The 24,104-nt window shown below is 38.7% G+C and overlaps 1 protein-coding gene across 2 annotated transcripts in view; it reads left to right on the top strand.

The window, feature by feature from the left end:
- The window catches only part of LOC129453466 (uncharacterized), a 71,638-nt gene extending 53,870 nt beyond the window's left edge, over positions 1-17,768 (top strand). The window contains exons 1-4 of one of the 2 annotated variants that reach the window (XM_073861366.1): positions 11,347-11,720; positions 13,519-13,821; positions 16,108-16,209; positions 17,382-17,768. In XM_073861366.1, the coding sequence (XP_073717467.1) occupies positions 11,639-11,720; positions 13,519-13,821; positions 16,108-16,209; positions 17,382-17,743 (849 nt within the window). In that variant the 5' untranslated portion in view covers positions 11,347-11,638 and the 3' untranslated portion in view covers positions 17,744-17,768. Of the gene's footprint in view, positions 1-11,346; positions 11,721-13,518; positions 13,822-16,107; positions 16,210-17,381 lie in introns of those variants that run through there. The other variant, XM_073861365.1, reaches the window with a different exon arrangement.
- Positions 17,769-24,104: the final 6,336 nt, after the last annotated feature.

Raw genomic sequence — 24,104 nt, 5'->3', positions numbered from 1 at the left:
CAGCATGCATTGCAGCATGAAGTTTTTCATTTCATTGTCACCATGATTGAGATTCATAGTCTGATTCTTGATGTTTGTGCATCCCAGTTATACAGCAGATATTTTTTGTCCAAAGTTTCTAAATCTCCTTAATGACAAAATGCTGTGAAAGTGCTGGATCTCATTTACATTTTTGACAGAAAATAAAGTTTTGATTAGTAAATGAATTAGGTGATGATCTTTACCATTATGTACCAACAACCACAGAATAACACTATTAACTTGGCATGTTCATAACAAATGTGATGCATTAACACAAAGTTAACACAACCAGGATAAAACTAGCAGGCAAAAAGTCAAGTGTCAAGAGACCAACTAAAACAAACACTAATCACAATAAGGGTGACTTAAAATGAAACAAACATCAACATCTAAACCTAGTAAGTGAATTGAGTTTTCTACAGCAATGTGTTTGCTGCATACAGAAATAATGTTTTATAAAATAATAAAATGCAATGTTTCTCTATCATTTACATAACAATTAAACAAGTCAATATAATAAACAGTTGTTGTTTTAAACATTGTGTGAACATTAAAACATGACATTGTCATAACGTTTAAAATGGTAAAATGTAACATTACTCTAACGTTCAGACAACAGAAACGTTCCTAGAACTTAAAAAAAACTAGCCGCTTTTAACGTTGGCAGAATGTTTTTGGGAACATTCGGGGGCTTTCGGGGAACGTTCTTGGAGCTTTTTATTTCTAGCTGGGAACACACTATAGCGCATGTGCAGTGTCAAGCGTACCTCCGATTTCTATGGCGATGAAAACTGGCTCTTGTTTATATAAAGTCACGGCCAAGCGCTGCACTTTCTTTCTCCTATTTTTATAATATAATTATTAATTAACCGTCTTTTTATATCCAAAATGTTTGCTACAAAGATGGTAGCAAATAACCAATGTTAATGCCAAGCCCATTGCACTGAACGAGCAATTATGGTCAAACAGTCATTATGTAAGCTGACTCTACATACTTTATATAGAGTATACTTTTGAATCTGAAATAATCACGGATTAAGCTCTTTTAATCTGCAACAGAGAAATAGAAAGAGAGGCACTTTTACTGCTTCTACACAAACCTATCAACTTTATAATCTTTAGACCTATTTATAATCCATAGACCTGCATTGTCTATCATTAATATACTATACATTTTATTGTATAAAGTTAGTCTTTCTACACCTCTCACAATGTTAATAAATCCATTTAAAGGGGGTCATATTCACAAGTTCATTCAGCTTTGTTCATGTCAAAGAGAAAGTAAAGAGAGTTTGGAGTGGTTGGATTTATGAAATTAATATAAATATTCAATAAATCAAAATACTGCATTATGGTCACACATTACTAGTTTTTTGTCACATGTATAGCATAGTTTAATTACATCTTTAGAATATGCATTACCTCTTTATTTCATTGCATATCTAAATGCTAAAATAAAAGCAAATAAAAAAATAATTTAAGTAAGACATATCGCAAGGCATATCGCCATCGCACCCACCAACAGAACTATCGCATATCGCATATTTCCTCATTATCGTGCAGCCCTAGCTACAATGACAAATAATGCTAATCCTGTAAATGTTTTAAGAAACAGCTAACTTTTCAGCAATACCACCCTGCAATAAATTAAGACGCAGCTTTATCAGAGTCATCCGGAGCTGATCCCAAGTGTTTATCTGGAAGCTGTTGGTGTATGTACTGGTAAAGTGCTCGGCAACTGAATGTAATGCATGCAATATCAACCCTGTGTAAAGCTGACAAAGATGGTTGTTTCTCAGCAGAGATATGTACATTTGTGTGCATCCAAATGAACCTGGATAAAAGAAAGTATGGGCCAACTATTACAATACCACCAATTCCACCTTGGTTTTTTTGTGAACCACAAATAGACCTCACAATACATGAAAAAATGCAAAAGGGAGAAAGTGGAGGGGAACTAAAAACAATGGCAATAGATCATATTAAAACTGTTCATTATTCATCCGTTCACATTTATACTGACGGGTCAAAAAACCCTGAGTTAGGGATCACTGGTTCAGCCTTTTATGTCCCAGAGTTTAAGTATGGAATTAAAGGGAGATTATCTAATGGAACGTCAGTGTACACGGCAGAGTTAGCGGCTATACAAATGGCTCTACAATGGATTGAGGAAACAAGGACAGTTTCTGAGGTGTTAATATGCTCAGACTCAATGGCGTCTCTCTTAAGTCTTCAAACTTTTAAATCATGCAGAAATGATATATTAACAGAAGTTTATATAGACTAAAGAATGTGGGAATATTGGTGAGGTTTGTTTGGGTACCAGCCCATGTTGGGATTCAGGACAATGAGGTGGTAGATCAAATGGACAAAGAAGCACTTCAATTAAATAATATATGTAACAGTAAGTTTGAGTAGGGTAGAAGGGAAATCGCTTATTAAACAAGCATGTAAAGACATGTGGCAGATATCTTGGGACTCATGTATGAAGGGAAGACATTACATACAAAGTAAATTAAAGCAAAGTAATATAAATCATAATATAAGTAGGAGGGAATATATAATATTTACAAGATTAAGAATGGGACATACTAGGCTCAATGCAAATAATTACTTCATAGGTAAACACAATACAGGTCTTTGTGATAAGTGCCAGGAAATGGAGACAGTGGAACATGTTTTAATGACGTGTGAAATATCAGCAGGAAAGAATATTGTATATTAGAGAAGTACAAGAAATGGGGATTACTGAATTCACAATGGGTAATATTTTAAATGAAGGGACATATACGGGTAGGCTAATAAGGGCAATAATGAGGTTCTTTAAAAAAAAAAACATCGCGGTAATTAATAGAATTTAATCAGAGTCATGTAGACTATATTTGTCACACTCCAGTACAGTAGGTGGCGGTATGCACCTGTACAGTTGGTTTGCAACCCGTCAGTAAACCCACAAAAGAAGAAGCAGCAGTGCTTCAAAAAAAGATCATCACTAGTGGCTGCAGGCTCCGATTATTGGTTTTATTTCACGTCCTAAGTATTCCTCCGATCGGATTCTTTCATTATCACAGAAAACACGGATAAATTCATAAGCTTGTCTTTATTGTTATATCAGTATATCTACAGATTCTATGTAATATCGCTAGTTTTCGTCCAGGGCTTGTGGGTGTGCCGACTGTTACTGTAGAACACTCGGAAAGACACCGGATACTTTAATACATTTACTGATCGCATTATTAACTGAACACCTAAATAAACATGCAAAAGATCACTTCACTTTTTATCATCTCTTTATTCATCAACGGTGAGTTCATTTATCAGCATTTCTGCCTCACTTTCGCTTTCATTATAAAGCAGGGGTTTTCAAACCTTCCCTGGAGGACCACTAGTACTGCACATTTTGCATGTTTCCCTTTGAATTGTGACACACCCAGTTCAGGTCTTGCAGTCTCTACTAATGAGCTGAAGATTTAAACCAGGTGTGCCTAATGAGGGAGACATGCAAAATGTGCAGTACTAGTGGTCCTCAAGGAAAGGTTTGAAAACCCCTGTTATAGAGTATAGAAGAACAAGAGACGAAACTCTGGTGCGTTTTTGGAAACAGCCACTGGGTGTCGTTTCGTTAGCGCGGCCGGCCGCCATTTTGGAAAGAAAATGCCCTTTGCTGGAGTTACCGTACAACAGCTGTACAGCACAGATAACATATAATTTCTTAAATTAAGCCACCAGTAAAATGTTTTCACTTGCTACACCTACAGTAAATTAGTGCTGCCTCACGATTAGTCGCGACTAATCATTTGCAGAATAAAAGTTTTTGTTTACATAATATATGTGGGTGTACTGTGTATAATAATTATGTATAAATGCACACAGACACATGCATGTATGTAAATAAGAAACATTTGCATGTGTATATACATGTTTACATTTATAAATAATTAAAATTATATATAAATAAAAATATTTATTATATAAATTTATATTTTTCTTAAAATTATACATGTATGTGTTTGTATTTATATTTACATAATTATTATACACAGTAAACACACATATATTATGTAAACAAAAACTTTTATTCTGCAAACGATTAGTCGTGACTAATCGTGAGGCAGCACTACAGTAAATGCTCTATTGTCTTGTATGTATGTATGTGTTGTTGTGGAATTCAATCATTAAATAGATGCACATTTGAGGTAGTTTTTTTCTTGCTTTATTGAATAATTCCATTTTATGCTACTTTACTATTTACTACTATTATTACTTACCAACTTCACTAGGATGAAATCTATTTTGTACATATTAATCCACTGGATCCCACTACAAACACGACAATCTTTTATAACATGATGCATTGCTATGTCTGTTATCCCTGCTGAAAAAAACAGCATCAAACCAGCATGGGAATTATGTTTTGTGACTCACTAAACCACTTTTAAATGGTGAGTATATCTGATGTGGGGATGAGCAGGAAAAGTTGGTTTACATGGAAATCCAGTCTTTTTGTTTGTTAAAAAAAACAACAGCATCAAAACAACAAGAAGAATAGCAGATTAAACATTGTGGTTAGAGGACCTATTGGCCTTGTATTGGCAAAATTTGGCCTGTGGTAAAACTAATTGAATAAGCCTGTGCTATGCCCACAAAGTCAAGTGGTATTTTCTTATCTGTGACTTATTAATATTTCAGATTCAGAATCTGATGTATAGATATTTCACTTCGGTTAGAAGAAAAATTTGTACTGATGATTGATATGTACTGAAAATTGATGTGTTATTTGTGTTTTGATAGATGTTTTGTTTTAATATTCTACATTAAAAGTAATGTATTTTTTATTCGGGCTACTTGCATTCATTTCGGGTTACCAAAAACTGAAGAGTGCTACCAGGGATTTTGAAATTTTGCAAGCCCTGCCATGAATACAGCAAATGAAATTAATGTACATGTGACAAAAAAGGCTGTTTATTATTCTGGCCTGTAAAAATATGCTTGGCTGGTGGATTTTTTCATCTACCAGTCCCCGTGGCAGGTGAGCCAAAAAGTTAATTTCGGACCCTGGGCGTGCCGCATTGAAGACCTGGACATAAACGCCCACTGCTATGATTGGACGGCTTCATTCTCCGTCATTACATGTGGGGAATGTTTAGTGTTTATTGCAAAAGGGATGTTTCCTTATGCCTTAAAGGTTTGCCACACGCAATGAAACCAGCAACTATAGTGAGATTTGAGCTGGCTGTTAACATCTTTGAGAGCTGGGACCACTTTTGGATGAGTTTTTTGTATAAATAATTTCATTTCTATATGTTTGATTGTTGTGCATATTATTTGCTGCGCTTTTTTTGTAATATACTTTTTGTACCTTGAGTGATTTGAAGTGTTTCGTTTTTGTGCCCGTGCCCTAAACAAGTTTTTATCTTTCAAATTAGTTTTGAAGAAGTGGCGTTGTGCTACAGAAAACAGCTGATATTGCCATAGCGACAACAAGAAGCTGGAAAGTGTTGGGAAGTTGCTCGTTTGCAAACGACACACATCACTTAGGGCCTGTTTACACGAGTACGCTCGAGGGTGAAAATGTAAAAATATTTTATCGGATGTGCCTTTCGTTTACACGGCGACGGCATTTTGGGGGCTTAAAAACGCAAAAAAGTGAAACTACCCTTCAGAGTCGAAATCTTAAAAACGATCTACCGTCGCGTTCTCGTCTAAAGAGTAAAAAACGCAAAAGTCTGCTCACGGTGGCTCTCGTCACGTACGCGTTTACGTCACAGGCATGCGCCAGTTCAGGAAAATAACAACAAACATGTCAGATTATTTCCATAAGTCGGACCTTCAGGTTGCCATAGCAGCTCTGATAAATATACAAGTCTTTCCAGCAGTTGTACGAATTATTCACAGCAAGTATTACTGATGAGAGAAGGCGCATTAATTACCTCATTGAAACTGTTAATTCGCCAATTCGTCGGAGGCAAACCAGACGGCTTTGGACGAGACCTGGGAGAACCAGGAAGAAGGTTGTACGCAGGCACATGGACTCTTGGTGTTGTTGTGTGTCAGTGCTTCACATTGCCACCTAGCCGCCTGAAGTGCATACTACATCGAATATCACACACTTTTGCGTCACCATATGCACGCAGATTTCCCCCTGAAAATGCTCGTATAAACGTGGAATAAAAAGTGATAACGCAACGCCACTTTTGCGGTTTCTTTTCAGATCGTTTCCATGTAAACGTAGCCTAAGTCGACTCCCGAGTCGCTCTCTTTCCAAAATGGCGGAAGCGTAGGGCTGTTGCTGGGCACTGATTTTGCAATGTAACGTTCAATTGGCTTTCACTTCTTGTCAATATAAGTTCTTTGCTTTCACTCCATAACACCGGAAATAAAACACTCAGTTACTACTGCTACATATCTGCATACTACTATCCATTAAATTCTAACAAAATTATAATTTTGACCGTCCAGCATCAAGAAGTGTTTTATTAGGGACCCTTTGCTTTTCAATAAGTGATCAACAGAACAGGATATTTCTACTGACAATTTAATGTCTTGAGTTTTTGTCTTATTTTTTGCAGGTATGTTTGGTGATGAAGTGTCAGTGATGGAGGGAGATTCTGTTACTCTACACACTAATGATGCTGACATACAGAAAGATGATGTGACAGTAATATGGACATTTGGAGCTAAAAAAACTCGTATTGCTAGAATCAATAGAGCGGCTAATAAGGCACCAATATATGATGATAATGTTCTTGATGGGAGATTCAAAGACAGACTGAAGATGAATGACCAGACTGGAGATCTCACCATCACAAACATCACAACTATCGACTCTGGGCTGTATGAAGTACAGATACTTATACTGAATGTCGGAATTAAGAATATACTGAAGAGTTTTGATGTTAAAGGTGAGTATCGCAGACATTTAAATAAGTACTCATCACTCTGTGAACAATATGATATGTCATTGATTGGCAGAATGTTAATTGAAGTTTGTTTGCAAACAATCAAGTACTGTAATTAGTGACCTTGTACACGCACAAAATAAATAAGTGAACCAGACATCATTGTGTATGGGCTGTAAATAATAAAGGTTTATAAATATAAAACTCTCAGGGCTACTGTTACATTTGGAAAAAAAACAAATCAAGGTTCTCCTGTAGGAGGAAATTCAATTTATCCAGAGTCTTGTCATGACCCCTAAGTAGATGGCTCGCTGGGTAAATTTCCTGAATGATCCTTTGAATCATCATTGGAAGCTAGGGCATATGTCACCGGGTGACTATGATAGGGCGGAACCAAAAGTGGCGGAGAAAGGTTCCGCCTGAAGATGGTTTCCGTCCGGGCCCGATTTTTAATCAATTTTACTTCCTGGTTTCCCTGCCAACGCTGATTACGAGGGAATGAGCAGCAGGTGTGGCAAATTGATGGAGCGACCTGTGATTGGAGGTGAGGGTGAAGGCAAGCCACATAAAAAGGGCCAAGGAAGCACAAAGGAGGAGAGTTGTTTTTTGGGTGTGAGTCCCTTTCTGCCTTGGGCAAACGTAAACACACGCTCCGTCCCTGGAGGAGCCGAAGGGCGCCGTTGATCCGTTAACCACTTATATTGTAAGGAAAGAGTGCGGCTGCCAGAAGAGGCGAAAAGGACGGGGCTGTGAAAATAATTAAAGGGACACTACACCGGGTGCTGTTTGTCGTTGGTGGCACTTTGTGAATACGTTGCTTGCGCTTGTTGCTACGGTGGAGATCGGCTGGGTTGACTCACATTGATCCCTTAGGGAAGACGAGAGGTTGGAGACGTCGGGTTAAGGAAGTTATCGTGTGATTTGGATGTGGAGAAGAGCACACGAAGCCATTGGATGTACGATTGGGGAAGCTTTTTGAGAATGTTGAAGGTGACCGGCCCTGCGTAGACTGAAAGCGTAGGTGAGCCGAAGAGGTAACCAGGAGACATAAAGGGGTGTTGTTGAACATATTCACCTGTGAAATTCTTTTCTCTCTTTCTGGCATGTACAACGCCCAACCCGCCTCTCGAGCAGCCGAGGCCTAGGCGGCCAAGTCTTAACTTCACGTGGAGTGCGTGTGCAGAGTGCTGTGGTGAGTTGTGACTTTCATCGTGTGTTTCACTAAGCTTGCTGTGTTTGTGCTGTATTTACAGTAACCAAAGCCGTGCGGGCCCCGTGCAGATTGTGCGAAGAAATAGCACGTTGAGGCCTGAGCCATAGGAGAGAAACCAACTACTATCATAACCCCCTGAGTGTCGGCTAGAGCTCGCGTTAACCCGGAAAGCAGGCAGCAGTGTAATCCAACTACATGTCAGAGTGAACAGCGGCCGAGGTACATTGTATGGATTGAAGGTAGAAGTTGTGTCTGTCTAGAAGAACTCGGCGTGCACGCAGAGCCTCGTCGAGAGTTCGCCCCGGTAGAAGATCCCCTGTCAGCGACAAGGAGGGGGAGCTTGGGAAGCGTTCGGCTCTGCGGTGCCCGATCTTGCAGTCCCCACGACACCTGCGAAGCTTTGGCCGACGGGTGAAGGCGTACAGTGTGCGGCCGTTGTGGTGAGGGTCCGCTGCCTGGAGGAGTGAACCAAAGGCCCCAGTGTTGTGAGTAACCTACCTGTGCAGTGTGTAACTTACCTGTGTTTGCAGCAACGCCTCGAAGAGGACCAAACAGTGTCAGTAGTGAGAACCCTTTACCTCTGTCTCCACGTATGCTTTGGAGTGAACTAAAAGCCCCAGTGTTGTGAGTAACCTACCTGTGTAGTGTGTAACTTACCTATGTTTGCAGCAGCGCCCCGAAGAGGACCGAACAGTGTTAGTAGTGAAAACTCCTTATCTCTGTCCCCACGTATGCATTGGAGTGAACCAAAAGCTCAGAGTTTTGTGAGGAACCTACCTGTGTTTACAGCCACGCCTCGTGGTGGATTCTCCGCGTCCAGTGAAGTTGAGACGGAGTGACCTGAGGGCGAGAGAGACGGAAACAACGGTCAGATAAGTTGTGACTCGGTGCTGGACCAACATTAATTGTGTTCTCCCTGTTTTGCCTCCAGGAGGAAGCGGAGGGCGCCACGAGTTCAAGAACAACACTGAAGGAGACTCCTGGCCCCCGTCCCTTGGTCCAACTCGCCCTGGAGGCGAAGAGAAGATTGTTTTTAAGCTGCCCTTCCCCTATTTCCCTTTCCTTTTAAATATTAAATAAAGATACCTTTTAATTGTAGTATACTCGTCTGTCTGGTCATTGGGGTGGTCTTGGGAACCTCCTCGAGGTGGAAAGTAGAGAGGGGCGTGGCCTGTTAGCTATCTTGGGTCCGCCCCAGCCGTGACTCATATCTTGTCACTGATTCCTCCAACTCTGCTTTTGTCATGTGTTCCATTTTAAAGATGAACTTAAACTTTTCAGACACAAGCTGAAGATTGCAAAACTGTCAGACAACTCCTGCATTCCATTTTCAACAATTGCATTGTAAACCATGCACCTAAAATGGGTTTCAGGTTCCTGTTCATAATGACAGTGCTGGAATCATTACCATGAAATCTTTTTTGCTTTCTGAAACGTCTCTCTCTAAACTCAGGGGAAGCATCCATCTCAATAGCTATTTGGCGTGCAATGTCAAGGGATTTTTGAAATCCCTCCACTATATACTTAAGCAAGAATTTTTTTAAGAGAGTCTATCATTCTAATGGCAGTGTCCATCGAGATGTTCACTGCTTGCATTGCCTTGCTGACATAGGTGATCTCTGACAATAGATCATACCAAACCAAGAGGTACATGAGAAACTCCATGCTGACAATCTCACTAGACAGTGACTTTGTCTCTGAGACAGTTTTGCTGTCTTTCTCCACTTCATCAAGCTTTTCCAAAGCATCAAGGATCACCCTTAACTGGAAACGTACAGCTTTGACTGAGTCTATTTTTGCTTTCCACCTGGTATCACTCAGAGGCTTCAATGTAATGTCCACAAATTCTTTCAAAATATCCCACCTCTTCACTGAAGCCAAAAAAAGGGTGTACAGTCTTTGGACAGTGCCAAAAAAGGTTAGGCACACTCTGTTTGATAAAGCAGCATCACATAACAGAAGGTTCAGACTGTGGCTACAGCAGGGGATAAATAGTGCCTCTGGACACTTCTGCTGCACCAATGCTTGCACACCCTTGTGAATACCCCTCATATTTGAGCCATTGTCATAGCTCTGCCCCCTACAGTTAGCCAACTCCAACCCCAGGTTATCCAGCACCCTGGTCAGTGTTTCTGTGTGAGGCCTTTACCAGTTGTGTCGTTCACGACTGTGAAGCCAACAAAAGACTCATTGATGGTAGCATTCTTGTTGTTGCCTGTATGAACATACCGGATTATTACGGAGGCTTGCTCCTGCTTTGAAATATCAGGTGTGCAATCCAACTCCACTGCAAAGTACTTAGAGACTTTGACCTGGGCACAAATTTGACCAAGTACACATTCTGAAATTGAATCTAAAAATTCATTTTGAGTGCACCAGTAAGGATATCCTGTGGTTTCTTTAGAGGCTACCTGTCTAAGATGCTCTGCTAGTGTGACATTGACCTCAAGGACACCCAAAAAATTTCAATTTTTAGGATCTCCTAACTTGGCATTCTTCCCCTGCAGTGGCAAGTTCCTTTCTGCAAGGAAGAGTATGCAGTCAATCACTCTCGTTAACACACTTCTCCAGTGTGCCTTTTCAGCATCCATGGCTCTTTGTAATGTTCTGTCAATAGTTTAACGCAATAGATTTATGTGATCACCACTGGATTTGTGGAGCTGCAGCGTTTTTGAAAGACACTGCCAGTTATTGTACCCCACCACAAAGTGTGTCAACAACTCTAGCTCCACCGAAAAGCATAAATGCAAAACAATACACTTTATTTGTGCTTTTGGAGTACAATAACCAATCCCGCTGCACTTTTTCTCCATTGGACAGTGAACGAAAACAGTATGCTTTGGAAAAACACCTTCTATTCTTGTCTGATCTTAGATACGGCCCATCAGGACATTTCTCTGGGCCATTCTTAACCATACACTGCCTAAATGAGTCCCCAATCTGGTGTGGTGGTGGTCAGTCAGATGGATTTTCTGAGTAGGCCTTGTCTCAGCCCTCTTCTCTTTACCTCTCTGTTCCACATTTTCTTCCACCTCATCTTCATCTCTCTTTTCCACATTCTCCACAAATTCCTCCTCAGTGGTGACTGGCTTTTCATCTCTGTCTGCTGTATTTTGAAGATTGCTGATACACAAGGGGGTCCTTGGCATATATTGAGGACATTGCAAAGTCTGTTTAACCTTACCTTAGATTCTTGAAGACTGTACTAGTTAAATAATGAGTTTATTAACTGTCTTTGTTTGTGTCTGCAGGTGTGAGTAACCCAGAATCAGATCAACTAAAGTCAGTGTCAGTAAAGGATGGAGATTCTGTTACTCTACTCACTGATGTTCCAAATATAAAGACATATGATGGGATACAGTGGAGATGTCAAGGGATTCGTATAGCTCAATTCGATAAATCAGCCAGTAACATTTCAGAAAACGATGACATTCAAGATAAAAGATTCAGAGACAAACTGCAGCTGGATGTTCAGACGGGATCTCTTAAAATCAAGAACATCAGAATGAATCTCTCTGGACTTTATGAAGTAGAGATCAGCAGCAGCAATTACACCATTCATCAGTTATTTACAGTTACTGTCAGTGGTGAGTAAATTAAATATTTCAGTATAATACAAATTTAATAAATTTTTTACCTGTCAGTCACTTAATTACAACAATCACAACTATATTTTTCTAAGGTGTTGTTAAACAAGTACAATTAAATCACAAGGAAAACATTTCTTGGTTCCTAAATCCCTTACAAAGAGCCACTCGGTTTATAGATTTTCTGTTTTTTAATTTGTTTACTTTTTGAATTCTGTAGCTCCTGTAGCATCATGATATTAAAGTGTCCTTCCAGTGCATGCTAAAAAATTTCACGGGAAGCAGTAGCCGACACCAGGGGTGTCAAAATCAGTCCTGGAGGACCGGTGCTCCTAAGCACACTAGACAATTACAGGCAGGGGTGTTGAGTCAGGTTTAAGTTGAACTCCGCAGGACACCGGTCCTCCAGGACTGAGTGTAAACACCTCTAACCCATACAGGTACTTCTCACATCCTGTTTACTGAAAAGTATTGGTTAAGCATACTGATTTTCACCTACTATAGTATGGAAGCACTGTATGTGATTTTGAATGGAGCCCATGTGCATAAGAGTCTTTTAGTTCACTCCTGCTGTCAAAGAAAATTAGTGAATATTAAAAGATACAAGGAAATACTATTTTAATAATTAATTAAACAATTTTTTTAAATAGTTACATGTGTTTTCTTGACATAGTTAATCTGTCACAGAAATATTATGTATATTGTAAGTGCAGTCAGTGGATATTTTTGTTGCGATTCATGCGATTGACTCCAGAAGTACTCAACATGATGGTGAGGCATTGTAGATGCTAAATTTTAGAGTCGTCGACTGTTAAGTGTGGACAAACAGGTCAGACATAGGTGTGTCTCTTAAGTGGCTCACTACTGCCCCGTTTGTCTAATGTGGGATTTGTTTTACCTACAGTACCCAAATGGGTCAGTAACAACATAAAGTAGTCCACTGATATTATTTACCCACTTGATGCACTTGCCCACCATGCATCGTTTTCTCGGAGGCACTGTGAAGCGGTAAAAAAAACTAGCGAGGGCCCGCCATTGCTGCTTGCAGCTATTTTTATCATTACAATTGTGTTTGATTACCGTTATTTTGAAAACTCTGTAAATCCTGTCCAGCCAGAATTAGTTTTGATGCAGGCACGCACATGCAACATAGTTTTTGCACAAGAAGGCATTTAAGGGATAATATATTGTGTTCATTCACGGTAAACTTATTAGACATATTTTTTTGACCACAGAAATAATTTTAGGGACATGAGATTTTAAATTGTGATTTTCAAAAATAAACTTTTTAAAAAATGTTTTCAGTGTGTGTATCAGTTCGTTTTGAACATTTCCATCTAATTTTAACAAAACCATGATAATACTGATAACCGTGATAACTTTGGTCACTATAATCATGATATGAAATTTTCATACCATCCCATCCCTAGTAATGATGTACGGTACGCTATCATTCACAAGTTTAGTTCAAATGTAATGTCTTACATTGTTACTAACCAGCAGTTCAATATGAGATTTGTTAATCTGTTTTTGCTTGTTTCTTTTTAAATAGTTTGTTTGTATGGATGTTTAATGTGTTGGATTGTGTCTGTGTGAAGAGTAGATGAATACAGTGTGTCTCCGTCCAGTTGTGTCAGTTCATATTGTTCTGTGTTAAGTATACTACTGACCAGTATTTTTGAGATGTTGCTGAAAAATTAAGCTGTAGAGCTATAAATGAGGTGAATTAGATCTCAGTTAGATGATAAAAAGATAATAAAAATGACTGATAATTGTTGAATCTCTGTGTTTGATACAGGTGAAGTGAAGTCAGTGTCAGTGAAGAAGGGTGATCCTGTCACAATAAACACTGATGTTCCTGACATTAAAACCTATGATCGGATACTGTTGATCTTTGGATGTGATGACAGGATTGCTGAAGTAAATAAACAGAACAAACAGTTCATGCTAAATGAAAGATTCAGAGACAGACTGAAGCTGAATGATCAGACCGGAGATCTCACCATCACAGACATCAGAAATGAAGATGCTGGAGATTATGAACTGAAGATGAGTAGCAGAAGACGAACCATTCAGAGGAGATTCAGAGTTAATATCGGTGGTGAGTAACTTCTTTTAGTATAATCAAGAATTTACATCAGATCTTATTTATATCAGAACATTATTAACATTTCTACAATAAACACTTACACTGATATAACCTGTTAAACTAATTTTTTGTCTTGCAAAATAAGAGAAGGCATAAAATGTCCTGGAACATCTTGGTGTTGTCCTGGATTTTTGTAAAAAAAAAAAACGTATTCGTTAAACAACAAACCGTACAATTTACAGCTGAGTGAGAGTAGAATATGAGTGTTATTAGAATAAAGTTCCCGGCAGTGATGAGTTTTGAATTACAAAAACTTGTGGTCGGACATTTTTGGCTTCATTTCATTACAATGGTGGGAGGAGACGTCGCGTCGTCCATCTTTTTTTACAGTCTATGATCAAGGCAAAAGCCAAAGAAGCAGCAGCTTGTTTTTTGAGCCACTAAACTCATTCTGTTGAGACGTTATTATAATAAACGCATATTTAAATATTGCCACCACGCTCTTGGTGTCTGTTTCTGATGATTTAGCCAGACATTTAATTGTAAAAAAATGATTTAAACCTCCTCATATGCAAGTTTAAAGTTAATCCCTAACTGAGACTTAAAGGGACACAAGGCAGCATTTTTATGTTAATAACTCATCTTCGTAAGTCGGTATATGGTTAAATGACTCATTACATGACGAATGAAGACCCTCTCGCCCGCCCCTACCATCTGTAGGAAGAATACTACACTTGCAAGTTCGCTGTGTCCGACCCGGTGTCCTTCAGTCTCGTAAAGTCTCAGATATAGAAAGCATTTACTCCTAGACACTAGGTGGAGCTAGTAGAGAAATAATACTCAGACTTGCCTTGTGTGCCTTTAAAACAGAGTTTAAAGTAATGGAGCAACAGGATTAAAGACAATCTAGGTTTACTGTAAAATTTAAACCGTGATCAAAATGAGAGTCAAAACCCACTCGTCCTCATTGTCCATACATAACTGAAGATCTTCCTCTTGTGTGTGTACAATGTTTATCATCCAAATATGTAGTAAACACGCAGGGAGTTAAATAGAAAGCTCATCCAAAAATGCTAATTTTGTCATAATTTACTTACTCTCATGTTGCTCCAAACTAGAATTACTTTATAATTGCACGTAGCTCAAAAAGACAAACTGTGACATTTTTCTGTATTTCTTATAATGAAAGTTATTGGTGACTGATGTAGACAGGAACTAATGCTGCCTTCACGTGCTATTGTAATTATGGTAAATACCAAAATCCCACTTGGAAAATGCACATGAACACCCCTCATGTGGTATTTTCCACTGGGCAACTCGTAAAATATTTTGATGCCCGAGTTGCCGAGATGAGATTACCTTTGACCTTTTCAAAATGGCGGAAAGCAGCAGCAACGTTGTGAATGGTTGAATGACAACAAAAGCAATGGTAAATACCAGTTCACAAATGGAAAATGCACTTGAACACAACACGCTGGTAAATACCAGTTCACAAATGGAAAATATCATCTTTCCCGCACGTGAAGGCAGCATCACACTGACGAACATTTCCTGTTGTGTTTTGTGTAGAAATAAAGTCACAGGATTGGATAAAAAAAGTGTAAATGATGACAAAATAGCATTATTCAGTGAACTGTATCTTAAACAATAACTTCTTTTGATCATTAATGTGAATAAGCAGGTTGTATATATGTATGGATGAAGACTCTTGTAAGGACGACATGTTAAAATCACATGATCATGATCACATGACTTTAATTTAAATATGAACTCACTAATAACACATTTAGCATCTGTAACTGAAACTCTTTATTTTCCAGAATAACTGCTATATCAAGCAGCTTAACATATACACATACTAAGTGCACCTTTAATTTGTCACGTTTTAAAAATATTGCTTTTAAAGTTGCCATTTTATGGGAAAGTAGCTAAAAATGTTAAAAATATTGTTTCACAGTTGAAAGTCAAATGGGTTTCAAATGATCAAGGGAAGTAAATAGTTTTAATAGTAAACATTTTTTGTTTTGGGTAATCTATGTCTTACTTTGTGATCTGTAAACATGTCAAAATAATTTCAGTGTGCTACTTTGCAACTTTGCTACTTTGTCTTAAGTTATCACATGACATTAATACATACAGTTAACATAATGATTCAGAGGTTTTTCATGATTCATTTTAAATAGAATGAGATTGACATTTATTCTGTTTAAATCAGATCTACTGTTAGTTTCTGATGTTTGTTTATGATCAGATGAACAGATTTATTTACAGTAATAATTGTTTGTTTTATCATTACAGAGCCAGGTCTGTCTCCAGCTGCTATAGCAGGAATATCTGGTTTCTTAATCCTGCTTATGGCTGTTGTGATTTACTATCGCCGTAAGATCGCTGAATGGCTGGGTAGGAATCAACTACAGTTGATACAGCTGAAGGAATATAATGATCTCTATTTTGCTATAATACAGATTGATTTGAAAGGCATAAATATGTTTGTTTATGTTCAGGTTAGAGCCCTGTGCTGGTCTGAGATGTTTAAACCCTAGCCCCGCCCTTGTCTGACAGCTTATCGGTCTTATTAATCCTCCCCATTACACATTTTCTACTGTTGCTGCCAATAAAACAGTTCAGTTTTGTTTCAGATGGCAAATAGTAGTTATATTTCTTATTATTAGGTGAATTTTAAAAGTTATTTACAGAGTTTTTGTTTGACGTGAAAATTGTCCCGAAGCCCGGCAGCCTCAGGGGAGTAAAAAAGTTAGGGCTTTTTGGGCCAGATCTAAAATGCAGGGCTCTAATTCAGGATATAAACTTCGGTGTAAATTGTGGTGATTTTGTTTGGGTTGTCATTCAGATATCAAACAGCATAACACAGACATATCAATAAAACTAAATATATACTAATTAACTGTAACTAAACTTTATTATAATCATTTTGGAAGCACTTTTTTTACAGTACGTGTACTTACCATGTACATATATGGTAAATAAGTTGTACTTACCAACAAATGTGCAGTACTTACTTTTAGGTATCTACATGGTAATTAATTGGTATCATTACTGTACTTACCAGTGGTACATACTTAGTAGTTATTATGTATACTCTAGAAACTTACCTACAAATTTCATGCCTGCTGTTGGTGATGTTTAAGTTTGGTATCTATTTAGTCATAATTTAAAGGAACAGTATGTAGGATTGTGGCCAAAACTGGTACTGCAATCACCCAACTGGTGGCCAATACACAAAATTACAACATAAACATCAGTTGAGGGCTGCAACTCCACTTTTTAAATGACAATATCCTGGACAGAACACTATTGTCAGTGATATAAATTATTTGAAATAAAAATTATTTCTTAATGTCTAGTGACATATCAGGGCCATTTTATGATAATTGATATACATTTCTTACATACTGTTCCTTTAATATATAAGTTAAGCCAATGTCAGCTGACTCCCTAGGGGTAGAAAAAAACTGTGGGAAAAGTCCTAGGTAGAAAAAAATTAGACACTTTTTAATAGATGAAAATCATCTGAATTTTAATTTCTGTGTTTCTGTCTGCTGCTGTTACAGGTGGAATGAAAACAGTGAAAGTGATTGAGGGAGAATCTGTTGATCTGAAGACTAAAGTTAAAGACATAAAGACAGCTCTGATAGAGTGGAGATTTGGAGAAACTCTCATAGCTGAAATCAATCCTGCCAAAAATATCTTCACTACATATAATGATGGTCTATTCAAAGATGAACTGAAGCTGAATCATCAGACTGGAGATCTCAACATCAAAGACATCAGACGGGAACACATTGGAGTTTATAAACTGAAGATCATCAGAAATGGAAAAACATCATACAGGAGATTCTATGTGTCTGTCAATAGTGAGTACCTCAAATATTTCAGTATAATAATGATTTTATTAACATCTGTACTCTGTTGAGAGTATACTGTAGATGTAAGAGTGATTTATGACTATTAACTTACACTGGAGATTTTCACACTGTGTTTAACTCTGACTTATCTTCTGTAATATTTGATTAGTATAAAAACATTGATTTGATCATACATGGCAACTTCATTACTGATGTCTTATATAAACAATTAAACACACTGACTGAATATTATAGTGAATTACCAGAGATGGGGGACTCAAGTCATATGACTTTCCTCAAGTAAGACTTAAAGGAACAGTATGTAAGAAATGTATATCAATTAATGATACGTCACTAAACATTAAGAAATCATTTTCATTTCAAATACTTATATCACTCACAACAGTGGTCTGGCCAGGATATTGTCAGTTGCAGCCCTCAACTGATGTTTATGTTGTCATGTTGTGAATTGGCACTAGGCCTGGGGCGGTAACCGGATTACCGCCATACTGCGGTCACGTGACCCATGCCGCGGGTCTGAGCTCCTCACCGTCATAACCGCAAAAAAAAAAAACTTGAAACATTGGCCTGCACTTGTGTGTTTATGTGGGGATGTTATACACGCAGCTTTTAAACAACCGCAGCTTGTTATGAACATTAAATGTTAACTGATATGATTTTAATATTAAATTGTCATTGAGTAGAAATACGGGTGACGTTGTCTGTGACTCGGTAAAAGCAATACAAACATTTTATTTAATTTGAACGTGCAGATAGCTGCAACAGATCAACAACAGAATCAGGTTTCATACATTATTAAATTGTCACGCAACATAAAGAGCACGCGATCAGTCCGAGGATTAATATCCAAAGAGGTTAGATTGTCTCTTTTTCATCTAGCCTACCACAGTGGCCATTTCTACAGCAGTACACATTTCACAGTACACACAGCAAGTTTTGCTTTTGCGTCTTCTTTCTCCGTTTGTGGAAAAAGACAGATGTTTATGGTAAGTGTCTAGAACAGAAGCGGTCCCGAGCACACAAGACAGACGCGGACGAGACAGACGCGGACTGCCCGGGCACGCGACAGACAGACGCGCGCGAGACAGACCGTGTCATTTTGCGCACACACACACACGTCTCCGTGCAGCTTCCAATCTATACTCAAGCACAGACACATATGCAGTACAAGTGATTTCTCATACAAATGGTTATTTTACCAGACCATCAGGGCAGCAATAATTTGCGTCATTTACAGGCCATTCATAAATTAAGGATAGAAAAGTGGAGAAATGTCTGTAGGCACGTACGTGTGGACACGCACAATGCGTTAAATTTTTTTTTACTGATAATATTAATTGTTCAAGTTGTTGAATGTTTAAATTGAAGAAATGTGGAAGGAAATAATATTCACTTTACATGTTCCTTAAGAAATTTGCACATGTTGTTTATTGAACATAAATAAGTCATGCATGTTATTTAACTCGTTGTCTTGCCAATAAACCGCAAAACCGCGGGAATTTGTTGATTACCGACCGCGGTAAGAAAAAATCCAAACCGGCCCAGCCCTATTGGCCACCAGTTGCGTGATTGCAGTACCAGTTTTAGCCACAAGTTTTGTGATTGCATTACCAGTTTTGACCACAATCCTACATACTGTTCCTTTAAGTTGCAAATTTGAGGCTTGAGAAATTTTTGCTTGTATTTGTCAAGCAAAATTTTTTATTGCTTGACAAATATAAAAAAGACTCGACTTGACTTTAACTTGACATTCATGACTCGGACTTGAGTTAAATGACTCGAAATAACTTGTTTTTTGTTATAAATGTTTTTGAATGCACCGCATAGGTGCAACCTTAACTACGTGACGCAGCAGGCAAGCAGACGGAGAGCGCACATTAACATAACAGTCGTGACGGAACTTCAAAAATAGTTAGGTTCAGGTACCAGGATTTTATGCATGATGATGCTAAGAGAAGAACAGCAGTATGCAAGGCCTTAAAGACAAAGATATGTGATACAGCCAGCGCCACTTAGAATTTCATTTGACACTTCAAATCCCACAAAAAAACTATGAGTAACAAAGTCTGTCCCATTGTTTTCAGCTAACGATTAGGCTAAAGTAGGGCTGGGCGATATGACCAAAATGTTTTCCATATCATTCGATATTATCAATTATCATGATAAATGACAAATATTTATTCCTGTCAAATTTAAGGGCAGATTTTTTTCTCCTGAATGAAAATGGTAAAAACCAGACAGTTATTTGGTTTCAAACGACTTTTTATTAAGAACATGACAAATACAAATACTAAAATCTTGTTTTACTTTTCAGACATCTATATTAAAGCAACACTATGTAGTTTTTTTACCTTTAAATAATGTCTCTAAAATTATTTCAGTGATAGAACAACTCTTAACTGGACAAATTGTACTGTTGCTGCAACCTAACCAGCCTCCTAGCTGCTACAAGCACACTCTGAAAGTGGCGGTGGAGGGTAGAGCACACAGCCCCGCTCCTACCCCTGCCTGCAGAAGAGTGTCTGATACCAGGCACTGTTGCACTTTTCAACCACATGGGGGAGCTGTAAGTCATTTTACATGGAAACTACATAGTGTTGCTTTAATAAATACAAGTATATAATACAATGAACACTTCTGACACAGAAAGCAGCAGGCTACTGTCACTTTAAGACCCAAGAGAGACTGATTTAGTTTCAATATACTGAGTAACATCCAGCTGTTTATGTTCACTTAAACAAGAAATAAAACTTAGTTCAGGGATCACACGTGTGTTATATATACGAACTATACTGGCTGATAAATAAATAGCTATTCACTGCAGTGGTGGATCTGCTGTTTTTCCTCAGCTTTCCTGAATTTGTGATTGTCCTGTGAATATACTTTTAAAGCTGTGCGGGCACAAGGCGGATGCTGAAAGAAAGTACAGTGTACCTATTTTCAGTAGCGCCACTCTTTATAGGCAGAGTATGCAGTCTGCGTAGGGCACCAACTCCCCCGGGGGGCACAATCTTGGTTGCTTAGACAATAAAAACATTTCATTCTGTATAAATATGAATCACAACAACATACATACAAACTATATGTTATATACACACTGTAAAAAATACTTTGCTGCCTTAAAATTTTTTGTTTAATCATCTCGGATTTACAAGTCATTTGTTGTTATAACTTATAAATTTAAGTTGACTTTTCTCAACTATATTTTATAAGTTGTGACAACTAATCTCTGTTGACATGACTTGTAAATCTGAGTTGATTTAACAAAAATTTTAGGGCAGCAAAGTTTTTTTTACAGTGCAGTGTTTTGCGGTGACAAAGCAGATGACGCGACACCCATCCATGCATTTCCACGCCCCTGCTACCTGTACTGCAGATGATCAAATGTTTAATCAATAGCCCTGCGCAGATTGAGCGAATAAAAAACATAAAAGTACCATGAGAGGGATTAGAAAGCATGGAAAGCAGTCTGCTCTCATAATGCTTTGATATCATACGCCTCCATTTGCACACACTCGTCACAATTAATGGACGGCTATCCCCGGGAAGACACTGCTTTCTCCCTCCAAATGGAAAAGAAAAGAAACAAAATACAACCAACTGAATAAAATTTTTTTAAAATAAATGTGAACTATAATATTCATAAAATTCATCATCTAGATGTTATAGTTGTGTTTATATTCATATACTGTTAGAGAATCTAAAGATTGAGATAATAAACAGAAATTCATTTATGAGAATATGAGCTGATGTTTATAATCAGTAAATAAGACACTTAATAGATGAAAATCACCTGAATTGATTTCATTTCTGTTTCTGTCTGCTGCTGTTACAGATGAAACACGGCCATTGCAAGTGTATGAGGGAGAATCTGTTAATCTGAAGACTAAAGTTAAAAACATACAGAGAGATGATCTGATAGAGTGGAGATTTGGATTTAATGAAACTCTCATAGCAAAAAACAATCCTGCAAACAATATCTTCAGTACATATAATGGTGTTAATGATCTATTCAGAGATAAACTGAAGCTGAATCGTCAGACTGGAGATCTCAACATCAAAGACATCAGAGAGGAACATTGTGGAGTTTATAAACTGAAGATCACCAGAGGTGGAAAAACCTCATACAGGAGATTCAAAGTGTCTGTCAAAGTGAGTAACTCAAATCTTTCAGTGTAATATTGATTTTATTTTCATCTGTACTCTGTTGACCAGTATACTGTAGATGTAAGAAGGATTTATGACTATTAACTTACACTGGAGATTTTCACACTGTGTTTAACTATTTTTCATTTTTTTGCTAATAATAAATATCAGGATTATTTTATGATTGTGAGAAACTCTTAGCCACCTTCATTGTTTGATCTGCTGTACTTGACTTTATCAAGCTATTAGATACATAGCAGTTTGATCATTTATTTGTTTAATGTGTTTATAATTTATCTCATGTAGACGCAGAAAAGCATTTTTCAATGCTTCCGTCCCCAAGATTTTTTTTCAGCCATAAACCTGAAGGATGCATCTCGATTCTTTCTCGACACAGGTCGCTTCTCCACTTTGCATTTGAGGTCGTGCATATCAGTACAAACCATTTGGGCTGTCTCTCTCTTCCAGTGTCTTCACAAAAGCTGCGGAGGGAGCTCTTGCCCCCCTGAGAGAGAGCGGTGTTCGCATTTTGGCTTATCTCAATGACTGGCTTAAAATAACTTACTCTCAGTAGATGCTTGGCGAACACTTGGCTCAGGCACCTCGTTCGTTTGGGTCTTCAGGTCAACTGGGAGAAGAGCAAACTCTGCCATGTGCAGAGGATCTCTTTTTTCGGTAGGGAACTGGACTCGGTCGAACCTACGGCACATCTAACAGAAGCGGGGGTACAGTCGATACTGACTTGCTTGAACACGTTCAAAGGCAAGACAGTGGTCCCACTGAAAATTTCAGAGGCTCCTGGGGCATGTTTCGGCCATGACATTGCTCAGGCTGCTTCATATGAAACTGCTTCAGCGTTGGCTTCACGACTAAGTCCAGAGGAGGGCATGGCACGGTGACCTGCACCATGTAACTATCACACCAACGTGCCGTCTCACTTTCACTCCGTGGTCAGACCCATTGTTTCTTTGTAGCTGGTGTACCCCTGAAACAGGTCTTCAGGCATGCCATAGTGTACACAGATGCCTTTACCACATGGTTTGCAGCGGGCTTGCAGTCTCAGAGACAGGGGTTTGGATGGCATCCCAGCTTCACTGGCATATTAACTGCCTTGAGTTTGTCATGATCTCGATCTGATCGACCGCTTTGTTTTGGGTTTTGTCCTGTGTCTGTGTGTTTCGTGTTTTGATAGCTTTTACGTGTGCGTCTGTTACTCGGACGCTCCTCCTCCCGCTTCAATTCTTTCACCTTCGTCCCACACCTGATGTTAATTTTCCTCTCACACAGTTTGCTATTTAAGTTCTCTTTCCCCCCTCTGTTCCAGCGGTGTAAGCTGACCCTCATCCGCTCTGTGTTACAGAACTCTACAGCCTTCATTGCTGTCATCATCGCTCCCTCTCTTTGTACAGCGGATTCATCACCCTGTCTTTGTACAGTGGAATCATTACCCTCTCTACGTACAGCGGAGCATCTCTCTGTCTTCACCCAGTGGAGGTCACGCCCTGTCATCGCATCGCCGAATCTTCATCCTGTCTATGTACAGTGGATACCATGTCTAGACTCTAAGCCAGTGGTTCTCAACTCCAGTCCTCGGGACCCACTGCTCTGCACATTTTGGATGTCTCCCTTATTTAACACTCCTGATTCAGATCATCAGCTCGTTAGGATAGATTCCATGAACTGAACTGAGTGTGTCAGATATGAGAGACATCCAAAATGTGCCGAGCAGTGGGTCCCGAGGATTGGAGTTGAGAACCACTGGTCTAAGCAGCAGGTATCTCGCCCTGTCTTTGCCCGGCAGAACTCTTACCCTGTCACCAAGCAGTGGATCTCTTCCTGTCTTCTATCAGCATTTTCCTCTCTCTCTCCTTTTTCATCTGCATTTGGATCCGTGTTTTTGTTTCTTACCCTGACAGAGTTGTTGGCTGTATATCTTGCACTTGTTTGTCTCGTCAATGAGCTTCGAGGAAAGGATGTATTAGTCTGCACCGAAAACACTGTGACTGTTGTGTATATCAACCGCCAAGGTGGGTTGTGCTCTTGTCACCTGTCGCACCTCAATCATTTTCAAGAATCTGAGGTTCCTTCAGGCTATTCACATCCCGGGGTCACTCAATGTAGCGGCCAATGCACTCTCACGAGCAGCATGTCCTGGCCAATGGTGACTCACAGTCGGTTCAGCTGATTTGGAGACGTTTCAGCAGGGTGCAGATCGATCTGTTTGCCTCCCCAGAGACGTCCAATTGTTGCCTGTTCTATTTA

Source organism: Misgurnus anguillicaudatus, chromosome 23, assembly GCF_027580225.2.
Source record: "Misgurnus anguillicaudatus chromosome 23, ASM2758022v2, whole genome shotgun sequence".
In the NCBI taxonomy this organism is placed as follows: Eukaryota; Metazoa; Chordata; class Actinopteri; order Cypriniformes; family Cobitidae; genus Misgurnus; species Misgurnus anguillicaudatus.
The sequence above is the reverse complement of the archived record's forward strand: the minus strand, read 5'-3'. Positions and strand labels throughout refer to the sequence as shown.